This window comes from Protopterus annectens, chromosome 6.part0 (genome assembly GCF_019279795.1).
Source record: "Protopterus annectens isolate FY-2018-M chromosome 6.part0, PAN1.0, whole genome shotgun sequence".
Taxonomy (NCBI): Eukaryota; Metazoa; Chordata; order Ceratodontiformes; family Protopteridae; genus Protopterus; species Protopterus annectens.
Genome location: NC_056737.1, coordinates 1,323,651,920 through 1,323,676,103, shown reverse-complemented (window position 1 = coordinate 1,323,676,103; position 24,184 = coordinate 1,323,651,920). Strand labels below are relative to the sequence as shown.

General features: G+C 40.6%; 1 protein-coding gene across 13 annotated transcripts in view; it reads left to right on the top strand.

Moving 5' to 3' along the window:
• Nucleotides 1-24,184, top strand: part of NEB (nebulin) — a 619,289-nt gene that overhangs the window by 82,177 nt on the left and 512,928 nt on the right. For all 13 annotated transcript variants that reach the window (XM_044074886.1, XM_044074893.1, XM_044074887.1 and 10 more), the window contains 4 exons: nt 671-769; nt 12,483-12,587; nt 13,236-13,343; nt 13,433-13,546. In XM_044074886.1, coding sequence (XP_043930821.1) covers nt 671-769; nt 12,483-12,587; nt 13,236-13,343; nt 13,433-13,546 — 426 coding nt within the window. The remainder of the gene's footprint in view (nt 1-670; nt 770-12,482; nt 12,588-13,235; nt 13,344-13,432; nt 13,547-24,184) is intronic.

The window sequence follows — 24,184 nt, the reverse complement described above, 5'->3', positions numbered from 1 at the left end:
CAAAGGATGGAGCAAAGTAATTGGAAGGAGCAACTATGCAGGAACTTAGAAAAACAACCACAGGTCTTCTTCCATTTGTGTTATTTCACTGTGTATCATTTACATGTCTTGTTCAAGGAAGAAAACTGACACAAAATGAGACTAGAAGGGCAAATATTAGTGATTAATGTGTTAAAATATTTCTGCATAAAAGGAAAGGGGTTACTAAAAGATGGCCACCTACTGGACATGGTGTGACCATGCTTCAGTTCTGTTACTAGAAAGGAAGAAGCAAGTTTAGTGATCAAGACAACATGACATTTTGATTAAAGGCAGAGTGGAGGTCTATTCAGTTGACCTTGACTCTCTTCTCTACATGTATTTCAAGACGTAAGGGTATAAAGCTAAGAAAACTATAATGTCTATCCACATCTCTGGTTACATGAAGCAAGGGACAATATTGACTTGTATTCTGTTACAGTAAACCACTTTGAAAGATGACCTGACTTTTTAGATGCACTTACGTGTTAAGTGTTCTGAACTCATTTAATTAACAAAATAAAATAGAAAAGTGAATAAATGATGCATTACAAACTGTAAAAAACATTGTAAGTCACAACTAAAAGTTTATTTCTTGGAAAAATGTAAAATGGCAGTATGATTGAATGACATCACAATTCTTGCCTTCTAGTATGTGTACAGACAGCATCCTGACAAGACACAGTTCACAAACCCTCCTGACTCACCCATATTCGTACAAGCGAAAATTAATGCAAAACAGCTGAGTGATGTAAGTATGCCTACCTGTTCTAGAAACACACATTATGTGTGTAAGAGATTCTTTTTGTTATTTTTTAAGCACTTGGAGAATACACATGCATATACACAAATAGAGCTCATTGTCTATCAAAAATGCAATAAAATGCATAGAAATATGAATAAAAACTGGCATGAGTGGAAAAAGCTGTAATATAGATTGTAAAATAAACAGATTTGACTTAAAGAAATGACAGAGAGAAGGTTATAACCATCAAGCTATTCATTCTGCTTTTGCATTTTCCATATATTTGTATTTACTTTACACGGTTTTGTTTAGTTGCGCTTGCATTCTCCATGCATTTCCATGGCTGGCTTTTTAACGATCCTCTAAAAAGCTCACTAGTTAGGTTAAGTTAATATATTAAAGCTGCATATATCTGTTAATCTCCAAGACATTCTCTCACAGTCACCATGCTTATAATGTTGGTATAAGAGTCATAGATACCTCTGCACTGAGTTAATGCTCTTGTAGACCAGATTGTTGGTGTACCACTGCATGTTGTGGGGTAAATAAATTTAGACAGTATAATACAAATAGTAACAAATCATCAGGATCAATTTGCCAAGAAAAAGGAATATAGTAATCATTGTCTGCACCAAGTATGGAATATGGATTCTGGATAATTTTTTAGGTGCCCATTTAGGATACAGCATTCCGTATCCTAATGAATATAGATGCTATAGTTTAAAAACATTAAACAGCAGTTCTGATTGTTCATTTGGAAAATACCCTATGTTTCATTACCTTAACCTGGACATTGTAAAAACCACAATGCTAGCCATGAAGAACATGTGCGTTTTCATTGAATACAGTAGTATTGCAAACCAGCTTCACCACTGTGGCTTTATCATTAGAAAAACTTATAACAATTTACTTGACTGCCATTATACACCTGTGACATCATAATTACTTATAGAATCCAGGTGGTTGCCCACCACCTTTGCAAAGCATTCATATCACAAATTAATTCAGTTTTCCAAACTTATTAAATACTTTAAAGCCTCACAAAGCAAAGATGTAGTGTATGGAACACACATTATGCAATGAACCGGGCTGAACTGAGGTGGGCTACCAGCCACAACTCTGAGCTGAGATACCAGAAGACTAGAGGCTTCTGACCTTCCCAAAAACCATAAGTTGTCTACTTTTTTTCTTGATTATACTATTTACACCTATTATTGTTTTCTGCTTATTTAAAAATGTATTTTAATACTATAAACCAAACTGCACTGCTGTACTGCATTTGTCTGCCTGTTAAATCATATTTTGTTGCTGTTTTCACTGTTTGAAAACCTTTTTTACTATTTTCACTGATTGCAAAGTAATTGTTGCTACTTTTCACTGTTTGCATAGCATTTATTCTGTTTGTTCTGTTTTCCCACCAAGAAGTGTTTTAAACAACTAATTTGTTTGCTGTTTGAAACATTTAGTGTCTCACTGATGCTTTTCTGCTATTTAAAACATTTTTAGTGTTTCCAGCCTAAATTAGTGTAGCTAGTAGCTATAGCATAGTCTAGATACAGGTTTGCTGCATCTCAGTCTGTTTGTAGTGGCTGTTGTATTCTGAGCACATTTTTCAAGCCATCTTGATTCGAAAAGGTCTTTCTGCACCCTTGAAAGAAGTGTGCTGATTGGAACCTGTCTGGTGAAGGGTGATTGGTCTAGGGCTTGGAGTAAGCATCCTCATTGGTTCTTTTGAGGTTTTTTTTTAAGTTTTTTTTAGTTTTTAGCTTCTGGTATTTAAACCCCACATTTGGACAGGTTTCTGCTTGTTTGTGTGTTGCACAGCACCACGAATTGCCACGCAATTGTGCACCATAGTCGGACAGATAATCTCGACAATTTTTCCCTTAGATACAACTCTAGCACATTAGTATAGTCCTCATCTTTAGTACATTTCTGATCTAAGAGGTATTCTTAGTGAACTGTGACCTATTAAAACACCAGCCAAAAACCCCATCAGAAATACCCATCTACAAAGCACTTCCTATATCAGTTCTGAAAGCACCCCCTTTGCAATAACAGTTCTTCAAACCTAGCATTATGGACAGTTGGACTACCCCTGTTTCTCCTGCCAGCCTCGTCAGTTTGGGCCTCCTAAGGCAATGTATCAAGTGCCTCATGTACACTGACAACCCTCTACTAATAACTCAGTCTAGTACAAAGTAAGAGAGATATATCTACACCAAGAATCTTGAATCCCTGCTCTCTAGAACTCAAAACAGCAACACTGAAGAGGTTGTCAACTCACCCACCACTACTCATGCACATAATACCACTACTCATGCACATAGTATGCATCCAACACATAAATCAACATATGTGGAGGTTCTGTCAAAAAACTTACTGAAACACCAGAGACCTCCAAAACACAAGACTGGTACAACCACCACAGTTCCCACAGCACCCAAGAAACATAGCAACACCAGTGTCTCACCTATGAAGCCCTTAAGGCGTAACTCATAAACCAGACTTTCTTGTCATTGGAGACATAGTGAGACACACAGATGCCCCACTCACCAGGTTAGATAATGGGAAAGTCACAGTCAGCCACCTGTCTGGTGCCAGGATTCATCAGATCACGCAAGTTCTCAGGTCTCTTGGCAACAACTACCATTATGACCCTGCAATAGCTCATGCTGGAGTGAACAACCTGAGACATACCTCACTGGACTATATGACGAGAGACATGATCGAGTTCTCTGAGTACATGTCCCAGACAGGTATATCCCTATACTTGAGCAGCATATTACCCTCACCTAGAATGATGCCACAGTATAAACAACAAATCATTGATTTCAATAATTGGCTTAGTTTTTGGTGTCATTCAAAAGGGATCTAGTTTCTGTCAGCCTAGGATGACATGGTCGCCAAACCTCACTGCCTTGCCAGAGATGGTTTGCACCTGGCACCACTAGGCTTTTGGCTGTTGTCAAAGGTTCTTGCCTCTTCCATAGCGCCTTTTTTAGACAAGATCTCAAAAACAAAATTGCCAACATGAAAATTGCCAGTCATAATAAAATAAGGGTTATGCTGCTAAACACTAGGAGGTTAAACAAAAAACTGCACACCCTGGAAGCAGTCCTATCACTGGCGGATGTAGATGTCAGTGCAGTCACAGAAACCTGGTTCAAGGCCTCAGAGAGCACCCCAGTCTTGCAAGGCTACAATGCTTTAGACACCTTTAGACCACAAACCAAACACGTGAGAACCAAAAGAGGCTGTGTTTCTATTTATATTAAGATAAATTCAACTCCCGACTAGTTAGTCAGGACAACTCCATGGAGTTACTCCAAGTTCAGATTACTGTGGCTAAGATCCCCATTCAAGTCATAGCTACTTTTAGATCCACCTCCACAGATCATGATGCACACAAGGCCTACTTGACCAAACTGGAGTCAATCCAAATATTGCCAAACACTATGGTCATAGGGGATTTCAATTATCCCACCATCAACAGGGAAACCTACTCCAGCCCTAACTCACTAGTGCAAAAGTTCCTTGACTTTGCTAACTCAAATGCCCTGGAACAAATTGTTCAAACCTCAACAAGAGGAACAAACATACTAGATCTGGTCCTCACTAACATGACAAACAGATGCACTGCCACAACTGTCAGACACTCATTAGTTAAATATGACCACAAAATCAGTCACCTAGAAACCGGCACTAACAACAGAACTCACAAAGGCCAAAGCCAGGCTAAAAAACATCACCAAGACAAACTATACCCTCCTAGGGGAAGGTATAAATGCATTCCAAGCCCCACCCACAGCGGGAAGTGGTAACTACACCAAAGCTTACACTAAAGCACTGTACAGTCACTTGTGTAAGTGTATAGACTAGGCTATTACAGAGATACTCAAAGCCAGAGCTCCAAGTAAAAACAAGACACCCTGGTGGACATCCAGCATCAACAAACTTTACAACAAATGCAAAAAGTCACTGTCTAAGAGAACTGAGGCGAGACTACAACAATGAAAATGTATCCTCCTCAGCCTCAACAGGCAAATAAGACAACATGTCAAATCCTCTAAGGGTAACTTTGAGAAAAACTTAGCAATCACAGCCAAGGATAACCATTAGGCCTTTTATAGCTACATATGCAGCCTAAAAGGTAGAACCCAAGCATGTACCAAACTAGTGACTAATGGTATCACATACACTGATCCCTCAGAGATAGAAAACCTGCTGGTGGACAGATTTGGTGAAAATGTAACTCCCTTATCCCCTTCAAACATATCACAAACCTTGCCCCAAATCCCCCCTACCATACATATCCAAAGAACAGGTCATTAAAGCCTTGTCTAAGACAAAAAAATACAGCCTCTGTGGGACCAGACGGCATCCTAAGCTGTTTTCTAAACAAATTAAAACATGAACTAGCATCATCATTAAGCACCCTATTCAATCACAGCCTAACCACAGGCTATGTTCCTGCAGAATGGAGAACATCAATAGCTATTCCTCTCCACAAAGGTGGGTTAGCAACAGACCCAGGAAATTATAGACCCATAAATCTGACCAGCCTCATCTGTAAGGCGATGGAATGTATCATCATGGACCTCATAAATAAAAACATAGGTGAACTCCAAACCCTGGCTCTAACCCAATACGGCTTTGTCAGGGGCAGATCCTGCTTGTTAAAACTGGTGGAGTTATTTCGAAAATGTGACCAGGGCCATTGACAAGGGCAAATCTGTGTACACAGCATACCTCGATTTCGCCAAGGCCTTCAACACAATTCCAAACTCAGGCATTACTGATAAACTTAGCAAACTGAATATAAACCCCTTTATTGTAAGATTAGTTGACAACTGGCTCACTAACCAGTCGCAAACTATCAAAGTGTGTGGCTCCACATCAACCAGCAGACCTGTCACCAGTGGGGTACCACAGGGGTCAGTGCTGGGCCCCCTACTGTTTGGTATATACTTCTCAGAAGTTCAGCAAAAAACTAAGAGGCTGTGGCTGACCAAGTTTGCAGACGACTGCAAACTGTTTACAATTATCAAATCCACAAATTATGTCAGTATACTTCAGGAGGGTCTTACGCAGACCAACAACTGGTGTCTTAGTCACAGTCTCAAACTGAATGCAAAGACATGCATCATCATTCCCTTCAGTAAAAACAATGTCCCATCACACTATCAAATTAACAACAATACCCTATGTACCTATGAAAAGGTAAGGGATCTTGGATCACATGTAGACTGTGACCTTAGCTTTGACCACCATGTGTCTACTGTAGTAAGGAAGGTGTTCTATGTAGCACACTTGATTAGCAAAGGCATCACCTCTACAGTAAAGGAGGTTATAACCCCTCTATACTTGTCACTAATCAGGCCCATAACTGAGTATAACACCCCTTTTGGCCCGTACCTTACAAAGCACCTGCAACAATAGGGAAGACCTCAGAGGTTTATAACAAAGATGATCAAGGAACTCCAGCATGTGTCTTACACAGACCAACTAAAGTCCCTGTCACTATACTCAATATTGCATAGACTTCTTAGGGGACTAGAGCTACCCGTTCCGGGGAGCTAAATATGCCCTGCAACTTGAATAGGATATGCTGAAGGGACAGATTTGTCTCCTAGAGACTGCCACATCTTTGGAATAGTCTGCCAATTCACGTGAGGCAGACCACCTCTATGATACTGTTCAAAAGGGACCTGGACGAGTGGATGGGGCAGTGTAAATTCTTAGCAGGGATAGTGCCCATAACCCTCCTGGACATGGGCAGTTATTACTAAATACAATCTTGGGTGTTGACTAAACTATCTGTGGTATTACATTGGGATGAAACAGCTAGGCTTGAAATGGCCTCCAGGTCAATAGCCTAGTAACCTCCTATGACTCTATGATCCTATGAAATAGGGGGGGGGGGAGTCAATTGTGTTCTATACCTCTAAACACAATAATCCACCTTGGTAACCTCTGTAAGCCTGAATAAATGTTCCATTGGTTGTAAATCAAATGATTTTATTAAAAAAAAAAAAAAAACAGGATAAAAACCAGCTGAATACAGCCTGTAATACACTAAAAGTTCCAATGAGGTAAAACTTTACAGTCAGACGAATTCAGTCAACAAATAAAAGCAATGGTGTGAAAGTCTTAATTGACCGGAGTGCTCTGAGCTCAAAGTAGCTACTCCCAATGCTCAGTAGCTGCAACTAAAGCTACAAACTTTGCAACTGCACATCCCAATCGGCCACACACACCCCAAGTGTCCAAAATATGTTAAAATAGCAAAGTAGCATCAAAATGTGGTAATCAAATCATACCAAGGAAATAGTTCCAAATAGTCACTGTTGTACCTCGTGAGTGTAACTGCCAAGGATAGCAGCACCAAACAACTCCAAGGAATCAATTCCCAATGGTAGAAAAAACAACTGAATATAAGAAGTCAAACAATTCCAAGGAACAGTTCCCAGTAATCACAGTTGAACTTGTGGATATAATAACAGCACAAATAGCAGCACCAAACAAATCCAAGGAAATAATTCCCAATGGTAAGCGCTTTCGTGCACTTAAACGTGGACTTTCTCAAACTTGAGTATCTCACCCTTTGAGCTGTTATAAATAACAAACCCATAGTCCCCTTAATTGCTCTCCTAACCAATTAAGCAATTAGTGCAACAATTAATGATGAATTCTTAAACAGACATTACACTAGTCAAATGCTGCACAGTTGAAATTCTCACTTAATGAGAATCACTTTTCATGCACACCTAAAATTAAAGTGTGCGTGCCTTATCTTTTAAAATAGGTGCTAGGGAGAGATGTTCATTCATTTCTAGGGGTACATGGCTCCTAATTTAAGTTGCCATCTGATTTCACTATTATTGATCCTGTTACCCCAGTCCCCACACCTAGGGTCTCACAACACATTTTCCAAGATGCCAAATTTCTAGCTGGCTTGCCCTGTACAAGTCAAAGTATGTTTGAAAAGGGAACCATTAGGGTTCCTAGTTTCTACTGCATACAAATGTTCATAAATACGCCTATGGAGCATCCACTCTGTTTTTCCTACATAGAACACTTGACATCCTGTACAAATACTCAGGTATACCAATCCTTTACTATTACAATTCCCATTAACTAGGTGTACTCTAATCTGGAACTCACCTACTATGACAGTAGTACCCTCCAATATGTGTGGGCAATGTTTACATGCCCCACATTTCTGGGTTCCCTTGTCTCCTACCTTTAAAGTCAAAGGATGCTCTAGGTAGTACTTCAAATTGTGCTCTACCTTGTGAATAAATAAGGGAGTGCTACCTAGTTGACTGTACACCTCACCATTCCCTTCAATGCTAACCCAATTTTTTGAAATGATATTTTTGACTGTGTTCCCAAAATTGCCATAGTGCATAACCATAGCTTTGGAAAAGTGGTTGGCAGAATCTTTGTTTGGTTCTTCCTGGGTGTTACCTTGACCTAGTAAAGGTGACTATCTTTCCCCCCATTCTTTCATAACCTCTTCTCCCAAAGAATACACCATACTTTCGGGGTATCCTCTGTCCAAGAACATCTGCGTGAGGCATCCCAATTCACATTTGAAATCAAACAAAGTTGAACACATTCTTGCCCCTCGAATTATTTACCCCTACACCAGGTTTTTCTTAACATGGAAGGGGTGTCTGCTATCAAATGCCAAGAAGTTGTTGGAATATGTGGGTTTGCGGTATACTCTAGATGTGAAAGTCCCTGTGCTTCTATCAATTGAAATAGTTACATCCAAATAATCAATGGAATCTGGGGGAAATGTGTGTGTAAACTTAAAGTATGGGCTAATTTGACTGATGTAAGAATGAAAGTTGTCCGCCACCTTCTCCCCTCCTTTCCAAAGGACAAACACATCGTCCAAGTAACAGAGATACAAAGCCCATTCCTTTTCAAATCCCGAGGTGAAAATGTACCTCTTCTCCCAAGTGGCCATGACCATGTTTGCAAAAACAGGAGCACTACTTGAACCCATGGCCACCCCTTTTAATTGTCTGAAGTACTCATTTTCAAAAATAATGAAGTTGTTTAAAATTACTTCCATAACATCCACCACGAAATTTGTAACCCCTGAGTTCAAGTTGGTGTAGTCATGAATGGCTTCCCAAAAAAATTCAATACCTTCTTTGTGTGGACTGGAGTTGAAAAGATCAACTACGTCAAAAGTTGAAAATCCCACCGGGCCATCACCCAAACTGTGTTTAATTCTGATCAAAAAATCCCATAAATCAACTAACACGTGTGGAATGGGGAGCATCGAATTCTTCAACCGTCTGTCAATGAAGACCCCCAAGGAATGGGTTGAACTATTGTGGGCAGCTACTATCAGTCTGTATGGGGGGTGTTCTACACACTTATGTACTTTGGGGATACCAAAGACAGTGGGGATATATGGGTTTTCATTAACCAAAAACCTATAAATGTCTTCATTGATAACCCAGCACCTATTTCAGAGGTACTGAGTAAGTTTAAGTTATACTTCAGAAAATTAAATTTTGACTTATTCTTCAAGGACACTGACAATACAGTAGGAACTGGTTTATTCAAGAAGAAAAGTCTATAACCCCCCCCCCTTTCATCCTACCCTGGCCAGTTTTTAAAGAGTTTGTTCCAGGGAAATATATCAGGCTTTTCATACTCAAAAGGATAGATTTTTTAACCCCACCAGGGAAGAGGAGGAATTATTGAGAAATTTGAGATCAACAGACTATCTGAGGATTATGAAGTGATTGTGGACAAAAATGATTATATAAATGACCTAGCAAGTCTCTTGAATGACACAGAGAAGTATGAAATTGTTTCCCTCAATCAGGCCAACATTACACATAGGAGGATACAGTTATTTATAGAAGACAGTCTTTATCGGGGAGTTATCAATGACGAGATTTACAGGTTTCTGGTTAATGAAAACCCATATATCCCCACTGTCTTTGGTATCCACTGCATAGAAATACATGATACTTTGAGCTTATAGCACTCCAGTCAATTAAGACTTTCACACCATTGCTTTTACTTGCTGACTGAATTCATCTGACTGTAAGGTTTTACCTCATTGGAACTGTTAGTGTGTTACAGGCTGTGTTCAGCCATTTTTTATCCTGTTTTTTTTTTTTTTTTTTTTTTTAAATAAAATCATTTGATTTGCAACTAACGGAACATTTATTCAAGCTTACAGAGGTTATCAAGGTGGATTATTGTGTTTGAAGTGTTTTTTGATCCACCTGACCGCTCCATTCTTGATTCTATACCTCTTTGACATCAAAGAAGTACATAATAGTTTTTTGTTATGTACGAGTTACAGTTCCTCTCACCTAGTTTCAAACTATAGTACAGACAATGGCCACCACAGAACAGCAAAAATAATCTAAGTTAACGTTTAAAAGCTGTAAAACAACTGTCACTGTAGCAAGCGTTTAATAGCTTTAAAAGCTGTGTTATTCAGTTAGAGGTACACAAAGCATATGGTCACTATCTGTGCTGCAGCATCATGTTTCATGGCTTTCAAAACTGTAAAAAAAAATTGCAGTCTTATACATTGAAACAACTGAATCTGTATGTACTGCAAAGAATGATTGTGGGGTCTGTCTAGTCATAACTAAGTAGTTATGTGTTCAAGGTAAATATCAAGATTTACCTTTCAAGGTGAATTTCCTAGCATCCATGTCTTGAACACATAAAAATTTGTATATAGTTAGCAATCCGATTATAATCCTCTGTGTCGTAAATGTTCTGAAAAAAAAATTACACCAATGTATTGTATATATACGTAATGGGTTTTACTTCTATTCTTCTTATTAAAGAACTGCACCCAAAAACTGAAAAAAAAACATTGTTTTTCAGCCAATGTTGAACTTTTCTGCATTGCTAATGCCTCTGTATCAAAGTAAATGGCCACCGTTATTTTCTAATTTGTTATACCCCAAAATGCTTTGAAGGAGGCTGTCATGGCAAGCATTATTTTATTTTACAGTCAATGCATTCGTCTTCCTGATGTCATATTAGAGTGACAGAAAGAAATCCTTAAGATGAGGGGATCGTTTACTGTAGTTTTCTCCCTCATCTGTTGACACCGTTGCTGTGACTGCGTACTTTTCACTGTCAGCGTTAATCCGTATTTTTAATTACTTCGTTTCCTTTGATTTTCTTTACTGGCCATCTCTGCTGCAGCATTTAAGGAATGTCTGAACGAGAAGCTTGAAAATGTGGTTAATTGTTCTTTTCAAAGTAACAACTGTAGTTCAGTGTTCAAGTGTGAGGAAGCTGACCCCTGTGATTAATAGGTGTTACATGAGCTGAAATGGTTTGTATTGCATTCACCGTTCTAAATATTGTAGCTGAAATTAAAGTCGCTGATGTTAATCTTCTTTCCCCAACTCCAGAAGACTCATGCACATTTTGTTACAGTGTAGAAAAAAATACAAAATCATATACTGACAGAGTAAGAAGAGTTAGATTAACATATTTGCTTTCTTTCTTTGTGACACCGAGTTTTATTATGGGGAATGGCATTTGCATCTGAAAACTAAGCTTGAAAGCCCTCACTTTGTTCAGACTCCAGGCTACACTACTTATCTGAGGTGTGGCGCATTTAAATGTCAATGTTTTCTTAATGGTTCTGTTATTGGGATAAGTGACAAGTTAATTACTGTGCCACTCTTAGCAGCCGTTGTGATGTAACAGATGAGACAGATGCAGGAGAGAAAGGCAAACAATTAATAAATTATATTTTTTCGGTATGTGCAGTGTTTAGTCTTACTAGGAAAGGAAAAATGTTTTTTTGGAAAGAAAAACTTGACTTTTTGGTGGAGTTCTCCTTTAAGGCGGAAGTGTTTATACAAATCATTATGTTGGTTACATATCTTGATCTCCCTCCTGCCTTCTCTATAACATGGTTGTAAACATTATAACAGTCTTTATTGTGTAAAAAAACTTCAACAACTCTAAATGGCACTTGTTAAAGAACTTGTGTATTTCATATTATTTATAGTTATTTCCTACAGCAAACCTCTTTGATTGTCTAATATATTTGTGTTCATTGGGTTCTGTTCCCATCTGTTCCATTTCCTCCAGCTGACACTTCACATCAAGGTTGTAGTGATAGTACCTTTTGTGTTTCTTTGTTCTGAACATCACCTGCTACCTTTGCCCACTTCTTCAGCCTTTCCAAATCCTTTCCTATACTCTTCCACTCCTCTGTTTCTGCAGCTGTGCCATTCTTTGTGCTATCAGCATAACAGTTTATCCTATTCCCTCGGATATGGAAAAAACACACTGAAGATTACTGGACCCAGGGCAGACCCTACACTGATTACTTTCCCAATTCCTAACATTGTTTCTCTCACCACAAACTTCTGTCTCCTACCATTCAATCATGCAGCTATCCAGTTCCTCAGTGTGGGTTCAACCCCAAACTCTTCCAGACTTCCTTCTAAATTCCTATGTGAAATGAAATAAATGCCTTGCTAAGTCCGAGGAGACAGCTGTATTGATAGTACCCATGTCAAATTCAACTGTAATGGGTTTAAATGTCTTTCTTTTTTGCAGTCATTGCAGCTGTTTTTAATTTAGTTGTATGAATTACAGTACATAGATATTACTGTTGTGAATAAAGTTGGTCAGCTGTATTTTATTATTTATGAAATCTCTTATTACTGCACTTCCTTGTAATTTGTAGCTCAACTACAAAGCTGATCATGAAGCAGAGAAATTTAAGTGCCACATTCCACCAGATACACCACAACTACTACAAAGTAAAGTCAATGCTTACAACCTCAGCGATGTGAGTATTCCAATGGAATTCTACAGCTTTTGTTAGTCTTTTAAAATAAGCACCTTTGTATCAGTATGCTAAGATGGGACTGTGTATAACTGTAGCCATGTGGAGTTTTCAATGTTCTGTGAAACTGCCTAGCTGGTATCTAATAGCTACTAAATGTGTGTGTGTGTGTGTGTGTGTGTGTGTGTGTGTGTGTGTGTGTGTGTGTGTGTGTGTGTGTGTGTGTATGTGCATGCATATGTGTGTGTGTGTGTGTGTGTGTGTGTGTGTGTGTGTGTGTGTGTGTGTGTGTGTGTGTGTGTGTGTGTGTGTGGGCGTGCGTGTGCGTGTGTGTGTGTGTAGCCATGTGGAGTTTTAAATGTTCTATGAAACTGCCTAGCTGGTATCTAATATCTACTAAATGTGTGTGTGTGTGTGTGTGTGTGTGTGTGTGTGTGTGTGTGTGTGTGTGTGTGTGTGTGTGTGTGTGTGTGTGTGTGTGTGTGTGTGTGTGTGTGTGTGTGTGTGTGTGTGTGTGTCTGTGCACCTGTAAATGTGGTTTCACAACAACTTAAATATTGAATTAGCTTAAAAAATATTATTTTTAAAATAATCACACATTCAGCTTTCTGTAATGGATATTTTTGAAACTCTTGTGTTTTTTTTTTCAAGAAATGGTACAAATATGACTGGGAGAAAGCCAAAGCAAAGAATTGTAAAATACAAGTTGATGCAATTCCTCTTCTTGCTGCCAAAGCGCAAAGTAATATTAGTAGTAATGTAAGTATTTTCAAAGAAATATTTACAGAAACATTTTACAAGAACTTCTGTGGATAGCACAAGCCATAAATATTCTTCCTTTTTTGCAGGTGAAATATAAGAAAGATTATGAGAAGAACAAAGGCAAGATGGTTGGTGCACTCAGTATTCAGGACGACCCAAAGATTCTGCATTCCGTACACGTGGCTAAAATTCAGAGTGATGTAAGTCCATGGGGATTCTTTAATAAGTTTCAGTTTTGTTTTATTTTTCTGATTACACAACACATTATTGCATTTTGGAAGTCTGTTCCTAAATACATTAGTTGCAAATTATGTCACAAGAACACTATAGTATAGCATTTGACCAGAAGACAACATATAGAATTATTGACATATGTATATATATATATATATATATATATATATATATATATATATATATATATATATATATACATACACACACCACACACACACACACACACACACACACACACATATATATATATTTATATATATAAATATATATCTGTGTATGTGTGTGTGCATGTATTTCTATATATATCTATAGCTATCTATCTAAATATATCTATATCCATCTCTCTCTGTGTATACGTATATAAATAAATCCAAATAAGTGCCAAAACGAAGCATGGAGAAAACCTCAGTTCTATAAATTTATTAAATCCACAATAAAACGGATACAGACCAAGTTAAAAGCACACACAAAACACCATGAACACCTTAAACATTCAACCTTGCGTTTTCATCCTTTTTACATAGACTTCATCAGATGACCAGAATACTCAAGGAGATCCAGTATTTATGTAAAGACAATTAAATGAATAGCCTATGGGGAGTTAATTGCCACTTTTAAAAATGCCAATGATTCCACAGCTTAAATCTTGTTTAATCATTTAAAATGTTAACCATTAAAATCCCTTGCGTTGCCACTTGAATAACTATAAAAATAACATTAATTTATTTATTGATTCACTTAAAATTATCTAATAAAATGAAAAAATAGTTAGTATATCAAAAACCCAATTATATATATATATATATATATATATATATATATATATATATATATATATAGTGACTACCCCTTTCTGGGCTAGTAATCAAGGAACCTGAATCTTCACCACTGATACTGGAGAGGGACGTTCACGTGGAATAAAAATGAATACGCCCAGTATTTCCAGATGCACACCTCTCTGCATCAACCACAATTTCCCTTAAGAGCACACAGGGAACACACTCAGTCTGGGGTCTGGAACTCTCTGTCTCCATCCAGGTGCCCAAACAAACTCCCCACTGATACAACTGTAGGGTTAGGTACTCAGCCGGAGTGTCCAACCAATTCCTCCAGCACGCTCTCTGGGAACCCAGTGTTTCATGTCCCTCTTCCAAGTTGCTGACACATGCACACTGTGGGATTTGATTTTACGCACACACACACACACACACACACACACACACACACACATGCGCCCCTGAGAAAGGCTGGCACAGATTTACTTGCTGTGCCCCCTTCTGCCCAGAGTATAATGTAGTTATCACTGCCAACAGATACTCCATAATCAACTATTCTAAGGCCCTTAAAAAAGGGTGTGCAATTATACGGTGTAATATTAATACTAATACAAATGGTAGTAGTTGATGAAGAAGGCCAGGCCTCCTGGAGTGGCCCACACAGTGTCACCAAATAAGTATAAGCACTCTCAAAGGTTAAATACTTTCCAAAAGGACCAGAAACAATAAAAGTTAAATATATGTAATAATAAATAACAGAAGAACATGAAGATACTGAATATATATTTACAATAAACCACAGAATTGAAATCAGAGGAAATATTGAAAATAACACTGATGGACAGACTCAGACAAATAAAGAAAACCAACATCTAAACCATGCTTCACTGTATTTTCCTGACTGAATCTAGGAGAATTACTATTCCCTACTTAATAGAGCAAGGCAGATGATGTGGTGAATGGTTCTTCTTGTTGTCAGGCCCAAGACAGAATAATCAATACTAAGAGATATCCACCTGTAGCATCTAAAACATTATTTCCAAGGTGACTGGCAGAATAACTTCATTTTGTCACCTGACTATAGGTTCTCACAGTATCCCCCTTAGAAGCTGAGACAGGAATTTAGAATAGACATGTAAAAATGCATATCTAAAGCTTTTCTAATGTTTATGGCAGGCCTAATGCCAAGAAACAATCACAGCAATTCCCCTGTTTTTACTGAAGCTAATAAACATTAGCTTCTTCCAGACTTACCATCTCCAGTCCTATTCATCACCGTGGGATGTCATGTTAATCCTTTAACAACTCATTTACATTTCCTTTATTTTTTTTTTTTTTTAAGTAAGGTAGCTGGTTAACCTCTGCTCTTCCAATAGGATCATAGGAGGTTACTAGACTATTGGTCCTGGGACCCTTACAAACCCAGCCAAGAGTTTATCCCCAAAAAAAGAAAACTTAGTCACCACTCATCAGCCCTGTCAGTAAGGGACACAGGTGGAACACCCAGGACAAATTTGTGGTTTCCCACCCATGCATCAAGTTACACTTGAAGAGGGTCAGTGAGGTACTTTGTTTGACATGTATGGAAAGTCTATTCCAGAGACAGGGCAGTCTCTGGGAGACAAACCTGTCTCTCCACCAGGTTTTGTTGATGTTGCATATTAGATCTAGGCCTTTTGAGCGGGTAATGCATGAGGAGTTAGAGTAATGGATATGGAGCATCTCTAGTAGGGCAGTGTCTGATATTGCCTTGCAGATGAGACACAGATCACCTCTGTGCAATCAATACAATACAGAGTATAGCATAGGACAAGTGTTGGAAGCCATGGATTCTCTTTGTAAGGTATTTCTGTGGCCTTTCCAGTTGTGCAGGTGTTTGGAGAGGTACATACGGACATTATACTCAATTATTAGCCTAATGAGGGAGGAGTACAGAGAGGTAATAACCTCCTTTTTTTCTGGATGCAATCATTTTATTTATGAGATGAAGCAAGTAAAAGGCTTTTCTGACCACTGCCACTACATGATGGTTGAATGTGAGATTGTTGTCAACCTGTGTACCCAAGTCTCTCACCACAGGTTGTGTGCTTAGGGGGTTGCTGTTGATGTGGTAATCAGTAGGGGCTGTGTTTTTGATGAATGGTATGATAATCCATTTTTTGTGTTTAACTTAAGGCCATAACTTTGGCACCAGTCATTTGTTGCTGTGAGACCCTGTTGCAGTATGTTAACATCATTTAGGAAGTCAATGATAATACCCAACTTACAGTCATCTGCAAACTTGGTCAGTCACAGGCATTTTGTCTTTGCCTGGACCTCTGAGAAGTAGATGCCAAACAGTATGAGTCCCAGAACTGATCCCCTATGAACACCACTAGTGACAGGCCTGCTGTCAGAGATGAAGGCAGCTATTTTGACCTTGTGAGTCCTATCGGTGAGCCAGTTGGCCACCCACCTGATGAAATAGGGATGTATGCCAAATTGTGTTAGCTTTTCAATGATGCCCAAGTGGGGGATTGTGTCAAAGGCCTGGGCCAAGTCAAGGTGATCTGTATGTACTGACTTTCCCTCATAGAGGGCCTTGGTGACAGTTTCAAAGAAGTTATCCAGGTTCAACAGTCAAGATCTGCCCTTGATGAATCTGAACTGGGTGGGGTCAAGTGCTTGGAGATTGCCTATGTCCTTGTTTATGAGATCCATAATAATATGCTCCATGGCTTTACAGATCAGACTTGTCAAACTAATGTGGAGAAAGTTTCCAAGGTCAGTAGTGGCACCACCTTTGTGCAAGGGGATGACAATGGCAGTTCTCCACTCTGCTGGAATGAGGCCTGTACTTAGGCTGTGGTTGAATATGGTGCTCAATGCAAAGCTAGTTCTTGCTGGAGATGGCACAGAACACAAGCTAGGGTACTATCAGGTCCCATGTAAGTTGTGTTCTTTGCCTTGGAAAGGGCCTTTAACACTTGATCTATGGATATGTGAGGTGTGGGACAAGTATTGAGGATGTCAAATGGGCATTTAGGGGGATAGAGGTGATGTTTGCACTGAACCTGTCTGCTAGCAGGTTGGCTAAGTCAACAGGATCAGTGTAAGTGGTACTGTTAAGTACTAATTTGGAACAAACCTGGGCTTTGCCATGGAGGTTCCTGGCATAACTGAAGAAGGCTTTGTGGTTTCCCTTTGTTTCAGGCTAGCTTCAATTCGTAATTGGCTTTGGAGGTTTTCACTAGTGATCAAATTTGCTTGTTCAGGCTGAGGAGGGAGTTTTTCCAATTTGAAATGTGCTCCTTTTTACTCTTGGACAACAGTTTCTTCCTTTTGTTGTAAAGCCTATTGATAGAGGATGTCCACCAGACAGCTTTGTGTTTCCTTGAGAAGCAGGTTTAGCTGTGTTGGGTATGGCTGAGTCCATGCAGTTGTACAGGTGCTTGTATACTGCATTGGTGTACTGTTCAGCATAGTTGTCTGCATCCTCTGAGGTAGGGTGGTGTGAGGCTACTGATGCACTCCCTTAGGAGGTTGTAGTCAGCGTATGAGAAGTTTTTTAACCTGGTTATGACTTGGGGGGATTGGGTGCAATAGAACTTTGAATGAGACAGACCTATGATCTGATCTCACCAGGAAAGAACATACTATGGGAGTGGTGCAATGGTCACCAATGTTGGTGAGAACCAAATCCAGAATGTTATCTCCCTTTGTGAGGGATGAGATGAACTGGTCTAGTGGGTTAGAACTGATGAAGTCAAGGAATCATTGAGTGAGTGCATTAGTGTAGGAATAGTTCACCCAGTCTATGGAGGGTTGTTGAAGTCACCAAGGATCAGGGTGTTAGGGGGTAGCTTGATGGAGTCAAGTAGGTCCAAGTAGGAGGAGGAGGGGGTGTCCTGAAACATCATGTGGAGTCTATAGCTGGCTATAACTTGGATGGATGTCTTGCCAAATGTCAGTTGCACCTGGAGTAATTCCAGTGCATCATGCTAGCAAACAGTCTAGAGGTGTGCCTATTCTTAATGAAGACAGAGAATCCACCACTCTTAGTCTTCCTGACCTCATTTTGGGGTTGGAATGTGTGGAATGATGTATAGCCTGGCAAGGCAAGGGTACTCTCCATAGCCCTGAACCAAGTTTCCGTGACCACACAGACATCGGCATCTTCCAATGTGAGGAAAGCCTCCAGTGAGTGCATTTTCAGGTTAAGGCTCCTAGCATTAAGCAGCATGACCTTCAATTTGCTCTTTGAAAGATCTTTTACGTTGGAAGATTTGTCTTTGGGACATTGCCTAAAAAGGCACAATGAGGAAGGCAAGAGCCATGGCCAGGACCTAGAATCCCAGAGGTGACAGGTGGAGGCCATTTCTGGCAAAGCACTGAGGCCTGTCAACCATATCATCCCAGGCAGACAGATACTAGATCCCCTTGGAAAGACACCAGAAACTAAGCCAATTGTTGAAGTAAATTATTATTGTCGATATTGTGGTATCATTCTTGGTGAAGGTAGGATGCTGCTTAGGGCTAGGGTCATACCTGCCTACATTTTGATATTCAAATGCCATACAGTTCTAATACATTTGTAACATAAGCATCTGTGCAAATCAGTTTGATATTCAAATGCCATACAGTTCCAATACATTTGTAACACAAGCATCTTGTACACATCAGTTTAATATTCAAAGGATATCATTCTTTACATAACTCCAGCTAGCTATGCTGACACTATCCCATATCATCACATCCTGCCCCTTGAAGACTCAAGCTAGTTTTTCAAGTGACTCTTGCGAAATGTGGCTTGAGATAAATAAGATGCCCCATTCCCTGTCTTGAGAGCCCATCTGCATTGATATTGCTGACCCCACTACAATGTTGTACTGTCATGTCATGTGCCTGCAGTCCTAAGCTTCTCCTTAATACCTTGGCATTTGCTGGCTGGATCTATGTAGCCATGTTAAGGGATTGTGTTCTGTAACTACACTACAGTGAATTTCCTTCCATACAGAAAAAAATTCTGCAGTGCCCATACTATGGCTAGACATTCCTTTTCTACAGCTGCATGACATTCATCCTTGTGTTGGCATCTACAGCTGAAATATACCACTGGGTGCTTTTCTCCCTCTGAGGAAACCTGGCGAAGTACAGCCCCACCTCATGGTTTGAAGCACCCACCTGTACAACAAATTATTTGCTATAATCTGGACTGGCTAATACAGGGGGTCCTCCCAAAGCTCCTTTAAGCTTCTGCAATGCCTGCTCACATACTGAGGTTCACACTACCTTATCTGGCCTATTTTTCTTCATTAGGTCTGTGAGAAGAGCAACTATTATACTATAATAAGGGACAAACTTTTTATAGTACCCCTCTGTCTCTAAGAATACCCTCATCTCCTTTTTGGTAACAGGGGCAGGCCATGCCTGAATGGTTTCCACTTAGGCAGGTTCTGACCTGATCTTACCACTCCCCACTTTATGTCCCAGGTAGATAGAAGACCACTGACATACCCACCTGACACTTACTGGGCTTAATGGTCAACCCTGCCTTTTACAGTCTGCCCAGCACCTCCCTAACATTCCAAAGGTGCTCATGCCAGGAATGGCTGGAGATGGCAATATCATCCAGGTAAGCAAGGGCATAATCTCCTGCTCTTGCTAGGATATGACCTACCAGCCTCTGGAAAGTCACTGGGGCATTTTTTTTATCCCAAAAGGCATCTTTGTGAACTCATTCAAGAAGAAAAGAGTCACAAAAGATGACCTCTCTCTCTAGCATTGGAAATCAAGGGCACCTGCCAGTAGCCCTTGGTCAGATCAATAGTGGTCAGATACTTAACACCATCCTATTTCTCTAAAGTTTCATCTGTCCTAGACATGGGGTAAGCATCTGACTCTGTGTGACTATTCAGTTTCCTGTAGTTCACACAGAAACTAGTGCTGCCATCCTTCTTTGGTACCGGCACCACTGGAGAGGCCTAGGGACTGCACATCTTTGTGGCCCTGTAGCCACATGGTGCTGCAACAGGTGGGTGCACCCTGGGTTCCCAGTGAACATGTCCCCAGACTCCTGTAACACTGCTCTGATTTCTCAAACCTGGGTAGGAGATAGCCACTGGGACATTGCTACCCCTTCCATTGAGGTGTCAGTGCAAGCCTCACTGAGGAGATCAGTTACCAGATCCCCATCAGACTCCTACCTGCCATCCATGGAAAATAGTCAGCACAAGGGCTTCCCTATCATGGTAAGGCTTTATCATATTAACATGACACAATTTGTGCCCTTGCCTCCTGCTTAGCAGTTCTACCATGCAGTTAATATCACTGACCTTCCTTGCCACTTTGAAGGGTCCCTCCCAAGCGGCCTGTAGCTTATTGTGTCTGACAGGAATGAGCACCATGCACCATCACCTGCTGTCCCACAGCATACTCTATGGCTAGAGCATTCCTGTCATACCAGACCTTTTTCTGCTGTTGGGCTTCTGCCAGGTTCTCATGGGACATGCCCACGAGCTCCCTAAGCCTTGTCCTGAGGTTTAGGACATATGCCACAACAGAGTCCTTGTGGGATTTATACTCACCTGCCCACTCATCACAAATCAAATCTAAAGGGCTCCTTACCCTATGCCCATACAGCAACTCAAAATGTGAAAAACCTGTGGATTTCTGGGGCATCTCCCTGTATGCAAACAACAGATGAGGCAAATATTTGTCTCACTCTCTCTTAAACTGGTCTGCAAATGCCTGTAGTATGGTCTTTAGTGCAGAGTTTACCCTCTCCACAAGACCATTACTCTGGGGGTGGTAGGGGGTGGTCTTCAGGTACTTTACCCCACAGTACTTCCACAGACAAGCCAGCAGTTCTGACATGAAATTGGAACCTCTGTCAGTCAATATTTGTTTTTGGAAACCTACTTTGCTGAAAATCTCTAGCAAAGCATTTGCCACCTTCTCTGCCTCGATGGAAGACAGAGCCACTGCCTCAGGGTATCTAGTAGCATAATCTACTACCACTAGGATATACTTCTTCCCTATGGAACTTGGTGTACTCAAAAACCCCACAATATCCATAGCTACCTCTGAAATGGCTCCTTAATCACAGGCAAAGACATCAAAGGAGCTTTGACCTTGCCTCCTGCCTTGCCTGCTTGTTGGCACTGCTCACAGGTCCTGCAGTACCCTGTTACATCCCTTTCAATCCCAGGCTAATAAACGTTCTGCATAATACATCTCTTGGTATGCTTTATGCTCATATGATGTGCAAAAGGAATGTCATGGGCTATGGCTAGAAATGCCAGATGGTAGGCCCTGGGTACTACCAGCTGCTGTATTACTTCACTCTCTAGCCGTCCCTCTGGGATCCACTCTCTATACAGTAACCCTTTATTCCGGTATACAGACCCACCTTTTCCTTGTAAATCAGGTGCCTCCTGAGCTATCTCCCTCAAGCCTCTTAGTGTAGGGTGTGATAGCTGAGCCTGTCTCCCAGCTCCCCTTCCACAGGAAGTCTGGTAGCTTCTGACAGCCATGCCACACTGTCAGCTGGGGTAGTACCAGTCACTTCTGCTCTTGCAGTCACTCTGTCCAAGGGAACATCATTACCTACCAGCAGCTGGGTCTCTTCAGGCTCACTGCTACAGGGCAGCTCCCTCCCTGAATTAGCCACAACACCAGTCCTGGCTTCAGGATGAGGTCTGTCTGGGTCTCCCCCAGGCTAAAAGACCCATAAGTCTGTTTCCAAGTCTGACTGTGTGTCACTACATGCACACAAGGTACAGCATTACCAAATCATTCCCTTTCAATACATTTACAGGGATATCCTCAAACACACCTACTTCCTTGCCCCATTTTCCACCCTCCCAGTCAAGGTGAACCCTGGCCAAAGGCATTTGGAATGGGATCCCTCCTAAAGCTCTGACTAGAGTGGACTGCCCATCAATTACTGATCCTCTTTAACCACTACAGGCTTCACAATGGTTATATCAGAGGCTGTGTCTCACTTGGCAGTGGCCTGTTTTCCATCCACCAAGATAGGATACAACTCTGCTGGTAGTTTGGTACCCCTGTTTTCTCCTGACAACTTACCACTAGCATTCTGTTATTCCACTTGCTGGCTCTCATAGGATCATAGGATCATAGGAGCTTACTAGTCTAATGGTCCTGGGGCCCTTACAAAGCTAGCTAAGAGTTTATTCCCAAAAATAAACCTCAGTCAGCACCTGTCGCACCTGTCAATGAGGGACACAGCTGGAACCCCTGGCTTGAATTTGTGGTTTCCCATCCACTCATCAAGGTTGCGCTTGAAGAGGGTCAGCAAGGTGCTCTGTTTGACTTGTATGGGAAGTCTATTCCAGAGATGGGATAGCCTCTGGGAGACCAACCTGTCTCTCCAGCAGGTACCTTTTGTTCTCTCCCTTGCCTCTGTGGACATCTATATGCTACAAGGCCCCAATGTTTACATTTAAAATATTTAACCCTTGATCTTGGCTGTGTACCTGAACTATTGGCTTCCCCTCTTACTGGGGACTCTGTTGGGTGATTTAGGCTGCCCACCATGGGTTTCCTTATATCCAAGTGCAGCACTTGGTATCCCTTTCCTATGCAGTGCTGCCCTGCTTGCCAAGTAGAGATCCCCCTTTTCCCCCAGCTCATCTGCAGAATTGCATTCTCTGTCTGCCAACCAGATTCTCATGTCCTCAGGCAAAGCATCAAGGGCTTGTTCCCTAACCAAAAGGTCTGTCAGCCTCTCAAAAGTGGTGACCTGACACCCACTCACCCACCTATGAAAATAAGTGCTTAACTCAGCAATATAATCACACACACTTTCATCTGCCTTGCGTTTATGCTCACAAAACTTTTTTTTGTAAGCTTCAGGCATTAAAATATTTCAATAAACATATTTTAACCATATCATAGTTTAAGCAATCAGTAACAGACAATTTAGAAACAGCAATTACAGCTTTACCATGGAGTAAGTGGGTCAGGAATCATACCCAGAGCCCTTGGTCAACATTATATTGTTTTACATACTCTTTCAAATATATCAATAAAACTATCAAAATTATCACCCTCCATAAATTGAGGAAGATATTTACTGACCCTTGTTGCTTATGGGGTTCAGTTACTCCCTTCCCAATTACCTCAATGACCCTGGTGAAGGGCCAGTATTTCCTTTTCATGTTGCTTCTGTTTCTCATTTTCTTCAGCCTCCAAATGCCTCATTCTCTCTGCTGATTCTAATCCCAAATGTTTGGTGTTCCTGGTTGCTGGTCTGTACTGCAGCTGTGATTAAGGCTGCAATAATTTCCCTTTTAGTCAGGTTGGCATGCACCAATCCTTTGGTTTGACACATCTCAGCCAACTGGTTCCTTGTCAGCTTTCCATAATCCTTTGGTGACATCCTTGTCTGCTCTCTCTGACTAAGTTAACAAAAAGTAAATAAATAAAAGTATTGTGATATGAAACTCTGAATGTCTACTTTGTGGCTGCTTGAGAATACAAACACCTTCTTTAGTGACTACTGCTTACAGGCTACAGAAATTCAATATCCACACCACTGCTCATCAATATGTGATGACCCATCTCTGAGCCGGTAATCAAGGAACCTGAATCCTCACCACTGACACTGGATAGGGACAGTCACTTGGAATACAAATGGCTACACTCAGTATTTCCAGATGCTGACCTCTCTGCATCAAGCACAATTTCCCTTAAGAGCATATAGGAAACACACTCAGTCTGGGGTCTGGCTGTCTCTATCTCTCTCCCTGTAGGGTTAGGACTTTGGCTTAAGTGTCCAAGCCAAGTCCTCAAACACCATATCAGTGAACCCAGTGCTTT